General features: G+C 45.3%; 1 protein-coding gene across 1 annotated transcript in view; it reads left to right on the forward strand.

Annotated features, from left to right (window-relative positions):
- Positions 1 to 7,508: 7,508 nt before the first annotated feature.
- Positions 7,509 to 12,074, forward strand: part of TGFBI (transforming growth factor beta induced) — a 53,124-nt gene continuing 48,558 nt past the window's right edge. Inside the window, exons 1-2 of the mRNA XM_033927561.1 lie at positions 7,509 to 7,979; positions 9,016 to 9,114. Coding sequence (XP_033783452.1) covers positions 7,861 to 7,979; positions 9,016 to 9,114 — 218 coding nt within the window. The 5' untranslated portion in view covers positions 7,509 to 7,860. The remainder of the gene's footprint in view (positions 7,980 to 9,015; positions 9,115 to 12,074) is intronic.

The raw sequence follows: 12,074 nt of genomic DNA on the forward strand, positions 1-12,074 counted from the left end.
GTCTCAGGAGTGACCTTTTGATAACAAACACATCTTCCCAAGCTCGTTCTTACTTCTACCAAGGAAGGAAGCATTTACTTTCGAAAGCGAGTTTATGAATAAGTTATGTTGTTCTGTTGAAAAAGTGTTCCCGACAATACAACAAACGGCAACAGCTATGAAAGGGTCGTTGCATGCAGTGAGATGCAAAATTCATGAAATACAGTGAGATGCATTTTCTTTTTATAACTTTTCACAATACTACTCGAAAGGGTCCAGAGAAGAGCGACTAAAATGGTTAAGGGGCTGTACAGTGAGAGATTAGAGAAACTGGGCCTCTTCTCCCTTGAAAAGAGGAGACTGAGAGGGGACATGATCGAAACATTCAAGATAATGAAGGGAATAGTCTTAGTAGATAAAGACAGGTTGTTCACCCTCTCCAAGGTAGGGAGAACGAGAGGGCACTCTCTAAAGTTGGAAGGGGATAGATTCCGTAGAAACCTAAGGAAGTTCTTCTTCACCCAGAGAGTGGTAGAAATCTGGAATGCTCTTCTGGAGGCTGTTATAGGGGAAAACACCCTCCAGAGATTCAAGACAAAGTTAGACAAGTTCCTGCTGAACCAGAGCGTATGCAGGTAAGGCTTGATTCAGTTAGGGCACTGGTCTTTGACCTAAGGGCCGCCGTGTGACCCAGCAGTGGCAATTCTTATGTTTTGAATATATACTAGAATTTTTTTAAAAAAATGATAAACCAGAAATGCTAGAAATTTTGGATGGTTCAAAAAGAAATGAAAGGGAAGAAATTCTATTCTATTCTTATTTATTTACATTCCACACTGTTCTCACAATAGATTCTAGGCAGATAACAACGATTAAAAAAAAAATATGGTGTTCGTATAAAATTATTTATTTAGCAATCATTAAAAATTAATAAAAAGTTTTTAGCAATTTTCTGAAGATATAATAAGAAGAAACTTTTCTTAGGCAGGTGGAACATCATTGCAAAGCTCTGTTCCTATAAACTCAAAAGATTTCTTCATCAAAGATTTCAAAACAACCATATAAACTTATAGAATAGTGAAGCCTCAATGGCTGTTTATACCGGGAGGTAGCTCTGTTTATTGGAAAAGTTATAGACTTCATTAACCCCTCATTTTTAGTGCCGGCCACCGCGGTAACAGCTCCAACTCTCATAGGATTCCTATGAGCATCCGAGCTGTTACCGCCACGGCCGGCGCTAAAAACGCTAGCGCAGCTTTGTAAAGGGGGGGGGGAGTAAACCTTCTGGTCCCATTCCCTGTAACAATTTATATATAAGTATAGCCAATCTTAACTTTGCCTGCATAAATTTTTAAAAATCAAACTAGGAAGGATAGGATGGTCTACTTTATATGTGGTCTTATTTGCCCACCAAGCCTGGCCACTCTAATTCTGAATATCGGGATTTAAGCAGGTCATGCCCCCAAAATGCCCCCATTATCGCTGGCTTATTTTTGGGTGCAAACTGGGCATTTTCAGTGGCGATAACCAGCTAAATGCCCAGTTAGTCACCAAGATGCAACTTCACCAGTTAGCTCCATGGTGGCATGGATACTGTGCCATCCATGGGACAAGCTCATTTTCAAAAGACAACTACTCACAGGTTGAACTTGAAAACTCTACTGGTATAAACGGGTTCTAAAACGTTTTGTGGGCAGAGGAGTTCCTGCACCTTTAAAGGGGCAGACTCGGAAGGGATCTTGATGCATCAGTTAGTTTGTCTTGCTTCTTTTGCACCAATCAACACCGTCAATGTTCCGGCTCTCCCGGAGGATCCCGGCAGCTTAAACCCATTGGCACTGTGGTCTCCGAAACATTATCGGACTGCACTCTTAGAGGGAAATTCTATAGCAGGCGTCTAACTTAATTAGTAAATTGGCTTCAATTATGAGCTTTAATAAGTTCACAATTGAAAAAATGAAAATTAATTGGGCAATAGGCATCTATCGCATGGGCCCTAATGATGCCTAACTCGAAAGTAAGTGTGTTTAGGGGTGGAAACAGACTTAAACACCACTAAGCACGATTCTCTAAAGCAGTGGTTCCCAATCCTGTTCTGGAGGGCCACCAGGCCAATCGGGTTTTCAGGCTAGCCCTAATGAATATGCATGAGAGAGATTTGCATACAATGGAAGTGACAGGCATGCAAAGCTGCTCCATGCATATTCATTAGGGCTAGCCTGAAAACCCGATTGGCCTGGTGGCTCTCCAGGACAGGGTTGGGAACCACTGCTCTAAAGGACCTAGGCACCTTTAAGACCCTGGACTACATTAGACACTCAAGTTTTCAGTTAGGTGCAATTCAGTAATAGGAGCCTGTTTTTTTAAGATGCCATTTACAGAATTTCCCCCTTGATTCCTTAAGCAATCTTCTTTCATATATAACTCAAAACAAATAAATAAATGGGCTTAAAGTTTTGGTTCTGCAGAATTATGGCCCTTGCCAGAATTCCAGAGAAAACCAAAAAAACTCTGTGGAGTGACGATGTTCCTAAATGGACTTTATTTGAAAGAGTCAAAGTTCCAAAGGTACACTGAAATCATCCACATAAAAATAAATTCATCCACATAAGTTATCCACATAAAAGCCTTAAAGGACCTAGTCCGCTAGGGATACAGGACCCAACACGGTCCACGTTTCGACAAAAAGTCTTCTTCAGGGGTCCTATCAATAATGAGGGATACATTAAGAATGCATATAAGTTATGAATGGTAGTAGTGATGAGATATAATAAGACTGTGAATGATATCTGACATGCCAGCATTCACCCTCAACCAGAGTAATTCCTTGTCTCAGGGAACTGGGAGGGGTAATTCAGCTTTTTGCTGAGGATAATGTAATTTCAGCGCTAAAGTTCTACTTAGACACAGCAGCACCAAAGGTAAAAACTTGATGGGGAACAGTAAGCTCTACAAGCATGCAGTGGCTAGAATCATGGAGGGGCTGCTAAATGAACTCAAAATAGAGCAGGAAAAAGCAGAAAGGGGGGGGAGGATTATCCCAGCATGCATAGAGCAATGGACTCTGAAAGCCTGACTTAAAGGAGCAGGCACTAAAATCTACTTAATACTTAAAGGCAATGTTAAACACACACTTCAATGCAAACCGCCTGCTCCCTTGAATACGGGGGTAGAACAATCACCTTCTAGTCCTGCAGGTAGCCTTTAGTTCACAGTTCACCCTGTCCAAAATATAGCACTGGTGGTGTGAAGGGGAGTTATGCTAATAGGAACATGGCAGACAGGTATGAAATTACGTCTGATTGTAGGTTCGAATAAACTCCGGTCTCCATGAATTCTTTTCATTGCTAGTATTGAAGTGTTTGACTATTTTAGTTCCAAATTTCTTACATTCCTGGACGCTGTGAACTGTATCGCTTTATCCATCTCTTGAGAAGAAAACAAATCTTTATTTTATGACTACCTAGTGGTGGAAGACAGCTGTTTAATGTTCTTGCGTTACTGTTCCTGGCCCAAACAAGGCTTATTTATTCTTTAAATCTTACAAAACATCTGGAAATGATATTCATGGATTACTCGGGAAAGCTCTTCCCTACCTATCTGAAAAACAATTTACACATGTTTGTTACTTAAACAATTGATTCATTCTTTAAATGACTACCTAGGAAAAAACGCTCTAAAATTAAAAAAATTAAAAAAACATTCCTTGTTAAAAACATCTTGTACTTGGATCACTAATGCCTCTGACTTTTTCTAATGCGCCTCTGGTTTGGCCATTTTAATCTCTTTAGAAAATGCATAAAACACATGTAAAGGGGTAGTTTTCATGTGGTGTTTTGCATGTTACTTTTATACAGGTAGACTGTTTATGGCATCCACAAAGGGGCCCTTTTACAAACACCCGGAACGACCCTCCCCCCTCTGTGAGAGAACCCAGAACCAAAACCTTTGATCGCCGTGAACTGGCATCTCATGACAGCCTAGCAAAAACAATTGCCACACTACAACCTTCTGGATTCATCCTTGACCCATGCCTGCTGAATCTCCTGACAGCCACAAAAGACGTCTTCGTCAAATCAATCCTACCTCTAATAAAGTCCTCCCTGCTACTGGACATGATACCACAAAGCTGGAAATCAGCAATCATCAGGCCTATCTCTGTAATGTGTGGTTTCCTGCATGGTAACTGCTAGTGCACAACCTCAAAGCAGAAGATGTAGTGAGTACTTGGAGGTACCTTCAGAAGGAGAAGAAGACCCCATTAGTTAATTGAAGCTGTTGCCTGTAATCATGATGGGACAGCCGAAACAAGACAGCATATGATTTCCCTGATGTAGCAATTTTAATACTGTAAAATACTGGCCCCAACGGCTGTTTGCGTTCAATTCTGGTCTCCTTATCTCTAGAAAGATATAGCGGCACTAGAAAAGGTTCAAAGAAGAGCGACCAAGATGATAAAGGGGATGGAGCTCTTCTCATATGAGGTAAGACTAAAAAAGTTAGGGCTCTTCTGCTTGGAAAAGAGGCAGCTGAGGGGAGATATGATTGAAGTCTACAAAATCCTGCATGGAGTAGAACGGGTACAAGTGGATTGATTTTTCACTCCATGAAAAATTACAAAGACTAGGGGACATTCAATGAAACCGCAGGGAAATACCATATTTTTCAGACCATAAGACACACCTTTTCCATCCACAAAAATGGGGGTGTGCCTTATGGACTGAATACACTGTACACCCCCCCCCAATCCCAGTACCTTTTTTAGTGGTGGTGGTCCAGCGCAGTCTCCTGGATGGCTGCCTTTGTCTTAGAAGAGCGACACTCTTCTAAGACAAAGGTAGCTGTCCAGGAGACTGCCCTGGACCACCGCCACTATAAAGGTACCGGGGGGCTGCAGGCGGCTTCGGGCTTTGGGTTTCCCAGCACCAGACACACCAGACAACACCTATGTGTAGAGGAGGAAAAACCAAGAAGAAAAAAAATTCTGAACCAAAATTTTTTTTTCTTGGTTTTTCCTCCTCTACAGCGTTTTATGGTCCAAAAAAATATGGTAATAAATTCAACCATATCTAAGAAACTAGAGCTGATGTGGTCCGTCTAATGCAATTTTCTGAATCAATGCCCCAAATAACCCCAGGAACAGGTCAAAATACCCAAGGCTCTACGAAAAAATGTGTGGGTTTTTTGTTGTTGTTGTTGTTGGCCTGTGATTATATACAGATACAGACTCTAATCTTTTTGTTCCTGAGGCAGTGGAGGACTAAGCGACTGACTCACCCAGGGTCACAAAGAGCTGAACCTGAATCCCTGGTTTTTAAGCCCACTGCATTAACCATTAGGCTATTCCTCACTGCTCTTATTGAAAAGGCTCAAGGCCCATGGAAATATGGCATCTAAATCCTGTTACTTCATTTGTGCCCCCAACTTGACCCCGCCCTTAGCCCCACCACTGGGAACAAAATTAAATGGCCTAATTTCCCCAAATTATGGGCTTGATTCACTAAGGACACTGACCGTGTCCCGACCAGTTTGCGACCCCAACCCGATTCACTAACCTTACTCCTGGTCCGATCCGCACATGCAAATGAGGGGGAATGGCATGCAAAGTAGGAAGGACACGATTCACAAAACAATTTCAGGAATACTGACTGGGCTGCCTGATCAAAAAACAAGCGACTGCCGAGGACCAGTTGCTTGTGCAAAAGCCCCTGCTCTCTGCTGCCCCGCTCTCTGCTCCGACTCTCCTGCTCTCGGCCACCCCGCTCTCTGCCGCCTCGCTCTCTGCCCCAATTATCCTGCTCTCTGCCACCCCGCTCTCTGCCCCGACTTTCCTGCTCTCTGCCGCCCCGCTCTCTGCTCCGACTCTCCTTCTCTCTGCCACCCCGCTCTCTGCCCCGACTTTTCTGCTCTCTGCCGCCCCGCTCTCTGCCCCGACTTTCCTGCTCTCTGCCGCCCCGCTCTCTGCTCCGACTCTCCTGCTCTCGGCCACCCCGCTCTCTGCTCCGACTCTCCTGCTCTCGGCCACCCCGCTCTCTGCCCCGACTTTCCTGCTCTCTGCCGCCCCACTCTCTGCTCCGACTCTCCTGCTCTTGGCCACCCTGCTCTCTGCTCCGACTCTCCTGCTCTCGGCCACCCCGCTCTCTGCCCCGACTTTCCTGCTCTCTGCCGCCTCGCTCTCTGCCCCAATTATCCTGCTCTCTGCCACCCCGCTCTCTGCCCCGACTTTCCTGCTCTCTGCCGCCCCGCTCTCTGCTCCGACTCTCCTTCTCTCTGCCACCCCGCTCTCTGCCCCGACTTTTCTGCTCTCTGCCGCCCCGCTCTCTGCCCCGACTTTCCTGCTCTCTGCCGCCCCGCTCTCTGCTCCGACTCTCCTGCTCTCGGCCACCCCGCTCTCTGCTCCGACTCTCCTGCTCTCGGCCACCCCGCTCTCTGCCCCGACTTTCCTGCTCTCTGCCGCCCCACTCTCTGCTCCGACTCTCCTGCTCTTGGCCACCCTGCTCTCTGCTCCGACTCTCCTGCTCTCGGCCACCCCGCTCTCTGCCCCGACTTTCCTGCTCTCTGCCGCCTCGCTCTCTGCCCCAATTATCCTGCTCTCTGCCACCCTGCACTCTGCCCCGACTTTCCTGCTCTCTGCCGCCCCGCTCTCTGCTCCGACTCTCCTTCTCTCTGCCACCCCGCTCTCTGCCCCGACTTTCCTGCTCTCTGCCGCCCCGCTCTCTGCTCCGACTCTCCTGCTCTTGGCCACCCCGCTCTCTGCCTCGACTTTCCTGCTCTCTGCCGCCTCGCTCTCTGCTCCGATTCTACGGCTCGCCCCCGCAGTGTGAGCCTGTGGTTTTAACCCATGGGTTTAAAATAAATTAAACCACGGGTTCGCGAAGTAAAAAAAAAAAAAAAAAAGTTTCCAGCTCTGCCGGGCACGGAGGGCCAACGCATGCGCAGACTATTTACAGGCAAAGAAGATGGTCTGCGCATGCGTCAGGATCGCGCTCCAGCGATTTGTGTGGTCGGGGAGGGGGGCATTCCTCCGATCACCCTCATTTGAATAAGGACCCATTGTGGATCAGTCAGTCTGCCATGGATCACACACGGATGGGACACGATCGGGCAGGTTAGTGAATCTGCCCCTATGTGCTTAGATCCTTGGAAAATGGACCGCAATAACAGTTCCCTGTCTGAGATCCTATACAGACATTTTCTCTGTCCTAATCCCCCCCCCCCTGCCCTGGGGCTTGGTTTGACTGGTTGTTGACTACAATCAGCTAATGAGAGAAAACTATTCTCTTCAAACTCTCTTTAGAGGATAAATATAGAAAACAAGTTGGGACCTGCCATGGGAATAAAAACATTGCTAGGAGAGCAATCCTAATGCTTCGTTTCTGAGACAATCCAGTTTAGGAACCAAAAGATTTTTCTTTAAATCCAACATGAAAATCTTCCATCCTGCAAAGATTAGAAAGGTAAAAAGGGGTGGACGTGAACAGCCCGGTCATCTTATACAAGAAATCAAACCAAACGCTCACATGGGCACGGACCTCAGATTTAGATCCGCGAGGTCCGTGTTTAACCCCTTGCTTGGATGTGAGCTCCAGGGATGAGGACATTCAGAAGCCGGCCTCGTGTCTTTTGTGGAAGAAATGAGTAACAGATATGGGAAAACTTCAGCACTCCCAGGCTGCTTTAGGCTCATGGGGTTCGGCCGTCCCCATCCCAAAGGCTCAGGCTTTGAAGTTAAGCTTCAGATTGCGTTCTTGCCTGTCCTCTCCGCCCCTTTCAGCCTCTGGCCCTATTTAACTCAGCTCCAGTCTTTTTGCCCTACTTTGTTCCAGGAGTTCAGAGTCTACAGACCTTTCCAAACGTCTCCCCTCCCCCCCCAAAAATAAAATGAATCCTTTTCTGATATGCAGCCTTGCAATTGCTCTCTTAGTGACTTTAGCGTCGACAGCAAGATCTCCTTATCAGCAGGTCCTGGATCATAGCAGAATTCGGGGCAAACAGCATGGGTAAGAGGCTTCTTTTTGTGCATAACTGTGCGGCTTTGTTGCAAACCAACTTGAATCGAATATTATGCGCGTGGCTGCCTAAGCTGGACATGAAATTACAGGGCTCCTTTTACTAAGCCGCGATAGGGCTTTAACGCGGTGCTGGATCTTAACGCCAGCATTGAGCTGGCGTTAGTTCTAGCCGCGTAGCGCGGGTTTAGCATGCACTAAAATGCTATGTGCGCTAAAAACGCTAACGCATCTTAGTAAAGAGCCCACAATCTATTGTGAATTTTAGGCAACCAGGAATTTCCCAGTTCTGTGTCGATTTTGCTTTAAATCGTCAGGTTTTTCACAAGCAAACTTGCTCCGTTATCCTGTGTGGTACTGTATAGAATTGCATCATTCTTTTAATCTAAACCAAAAAGTACAGTAAAGGCATGAATGAAAAAAATAAATCAGAAGACCTAAGGCAAAATTTGTTTTCATTTAGTTGTGCCGACGTTTAGAAACGAAATAGAATATTCAGTGCTTTCATGCCATGGGGCTCCTTTTACTAACGGCCTCTTTTACAAAGCCGCGCGGAAACAGCCCCGACTTTAATTCTCTAAGGGCTTTGGGGCCGTTAGCGCCGCTTTGTAAAAGAGGCCGTAAGCTGCGTTAAGGGCTTTAACGCGCGGAATAGCGCACGCTAGGCCTTAACGCCAGCACTGAGCTGGCGTTAGTTCTAGCCGCGTAGCGCGTGGTAATTTCCTGCGTGCGCTAAAAACGCTAGCGCGCCGTAGTAAAAGCAGCCCGTGGTTTCATTGTGCCATGCCTCGCTCCATATGTAAGGAGTCTGTAATGCTTTGAGTCAATTAATTCAAAGTGGCTGAGAAGAAAGATGCCGTCATGCAACATAACAGCGACGGCGTCGGTACTTCAAAGGTTTAAGAAAACAGCCCTGACTCATAATCACAGCAACACTTGCGCAGATGTCTGCACATGTAATCAAAGGGAAATGTTTCAAGTGAAAGCATGTCCTGTTTCTAATCACTTTTCTTCGGTTTACTCGTAGACCTAATGTATGCGCAGTGCAGAAACTGATTGGATCCAACAAGCAATATTATACAAACTGCAAGCAATGGTACCAAAGAAAAATTTGTGGCAAGGCAACGTAAGTGCTTGAAGGTTGAACAACGACGCTACCGTACCTTGGGGAACGTTTTAGAGTGAACGTGTGGGGGAAGGAGGGGAAGATATCTTGCATGCAGATCTTACACGAACTTCCGGCGCTCGCATCACCGGGTCAAAGATATGAGAGGGTGCTGAAAAGTTCTCAGCTCAACCAACCAACTGTGAGCCCGCCGGGACATGCTTGAGGACCTGAATACAAACCGCTTAGGCCAGGGGTAGGTAATTCTGGTCCTCGAGAGCCGGAGCCAGGTCAGGTTTTCAGGATATCCACAATGAATATGTATGAGATGGATTTGCATGCACTCTCTCCTTGAGATGCAAATCTATCTCATGCATATTTATTGTGGATATCCTGAAAACCTGACCTGGCTCCGGCTCTCAAGGACCGGAATTGCCTACCCCCGGCTTACGCTAAAAGTGGTATATAAATACTAAAATAAATCAAAATAACTTCCAGAATTCTGAGTGGTATTTTGCCTGTGTAGCTGAAAGAGGCAAGTAGGGGGAAGCCGATACAGGGCAAGTAGGGGGAAGCCACTACTTGCTTTGTATCGGTATCATGGAATATTGCTACTCCTTGGGTTTTGGCCACCGTGAGAATGGGCCACTGGGCTTGATGGACCATTGGTCTGACCCAGTAAGGCTATTCTTATTTCTAAGTGCCAATTTGCAGAACCCCAATTCTATGTTTTTTTTTGCCATTGTTTCAGATCATTGAACCATATCCACATCATTCTCTTCTTGGTTGGGCTGAGAACTTTTCAGCAATCCCTCCTAGGGTGAAGAGTTTCAGTCTCTGGTAACCAGAGCTGAGATTGTGATGTCATAATACCTCATTCCACCAATAAGAGCCAACCTTATCAGTGATGTCACAATGGCTTGATTGTCCTATACTCGGCTCACTTTTATTACATATGAGAGGGTGCTGAAAAGTTCTCAGCCCATCCGAACCAGATTCCTGAATTCTGAGCGTTATTTTGCCAGAGTGTTATCTTATTTCTAAGTGCCAATTTTCAAAAAAAACAAATTCTATGTTGTGACTTTATTTCAAATTGTTGATTGAACCATATCCACACCATTCTCTTCCTGGTTGGGCTGTGAACTTTTCAGCACCCTCTAGTTTGCATTGTACACAAATTCCAGAAGTCATCCTAAATTCAAAACCATTTTTTACTGTACAGTAACTTGAATGAGTAATTATATTCAAATTATTATGCAACTCCTGATTTTGAAAATGTATTACTGATTGCCCATTTTTATGAGTGGCTTCAGGTTGTTTTTGCTTGTAGGGTCTGTTAGCTGTGAGACCTGAAATGAAATTGTTATGAATTTAAGCTACTAAGGAGGAATTTCCATAACATGTTGCCATAATGTGTCAGTTATGCTGAGAAAATTAGAGGCAATGCATAGATGTGTGCTAAGCACTGTTTTATAAGCTCACAAATAAATAGCATTGTGTCTAAAAGCAGAGTCATAGAAATGGGCGGAGCCATAGAAATGGGCGGAGCCAAGTTATAAACACTACTTATTGTAAGTTGCATATGTCATTGACATATTCATGCGCCTTCAGTTAAACCTGGCTATTGGCAGATGTAACTAATGATACAGAATGGTGTCAGGTCAAAAGCGCGCCGGGACAAAGGCGCACGCAGACAATTGAGCGCAGCGCGGAGGCGCATGCCGCAGAAAATTACTGTTTTTACGGCTCTGATGGGGGGGCGTGGGGACTTAATAGAGATAGCGCCGCGTTGTGGGGGCGTTGTGGGGGGTTGTAACCCCCCACATTTTACTGAAAACTTCACTTTTTCCCTGTTTTTAGGGAAAAAGTTAAGTTTACAGTAAAATGTGGAGGGTTACAACCCCCCAAACCCTCCACAACGCCGGCGCGATCTCTATTAAGTAAACTGGGGGGGCTCCCCAACAAAAACCCCCGTCGGAGCCCCTAAAAACTGTAATTTTCTTCAGCGCGTGCCTCCGTCTTGCGCTCAGTTGTCGGCGCGCGCCTTTGTCTTTCGCGGGGTTGTCTATGAACCGTACAGAACATAAGAGTAGCAGTATTGACCCAGTATCCTGTTTCTACAGTGGCCACTCCAAGTCACAAGTACCTGGCAGAAACCCAAATAGTAGCAACATTCCAGAATCTCAAAGAATAAGCAAGATTCCAGAATCCCAAAAAGTAGCAGCATTCCATGCTACCGATCCCAGGGCAAGCATTGGCCTCCCCCTTGTCTTTCTCAATCGCAGACTATGAACTTTTCCTCCAGGAGTTCGTCCAAACCTTCTTAAACCCATCTGCGTTAACCAGTGTTACCACATCATCTGGCAACGAGGTTCAGAGCTTAACTGAGTGAAAAAAATATTTCCTCCTATTGGTTTTCAAAGTATTTCCCTGTAACTTCATCGAGTGTCCCCTAGTCTTTGTAATTTTTGATGGAGGAAAAAGTTGATTCATTTAAATGTTTGGCATGCCAACGGTGGGTTATACTAGTTATCTATCCTGGTGCCAATCTCCAATTATAGAACTGGTGCTCAATGTGCACCATCAGGGCATCTTTCCCCGGATTAGATATAGGTTGCCCGAATTTGAACAAATTTGGCTGCAGATTCCAGTTCCATGTGTAAACTAATGATTTAATGAGCCATTAACAAATCAATAATTGGTGTTAATTGCAAGTCATTTGGGTTTATGTGTAGATCTGCCTTGTACCCTATTCTATAAAAAGCACTTTTTAATTTTATAGTATTCAATTCAAATGGGGGTGTGGCCAAGGCATGAGCAGGTCAAGGCTGTTCCTTGAAATTAAGTTATTATATAACAGGGTCATTTATGACCGTTATTTCTCTGCCACCATTTACACAATATTTCAACAGGCATAATTGCTCTTTATCAAAGTTACAGTAGATGCAAGACCTGTGCTCTGTAAAAAGCGCTCCACGCAG

Source organism: Geotrypetes seraphini, chromosome 18 (assembly GCF_902459505.1).
Source record: "Geotrypetes seraphini chromosome 18, aGeoSer1.1, whole genome shotgun sequence".
Classification (NCBI taxonomy): domain Eukaryota; kingdom Metazoa; phylum Chordata; class Amphibia; order Gymnophiona; family Dermophiidae; genus Geotrypetes; species Geotrypetes seraphini.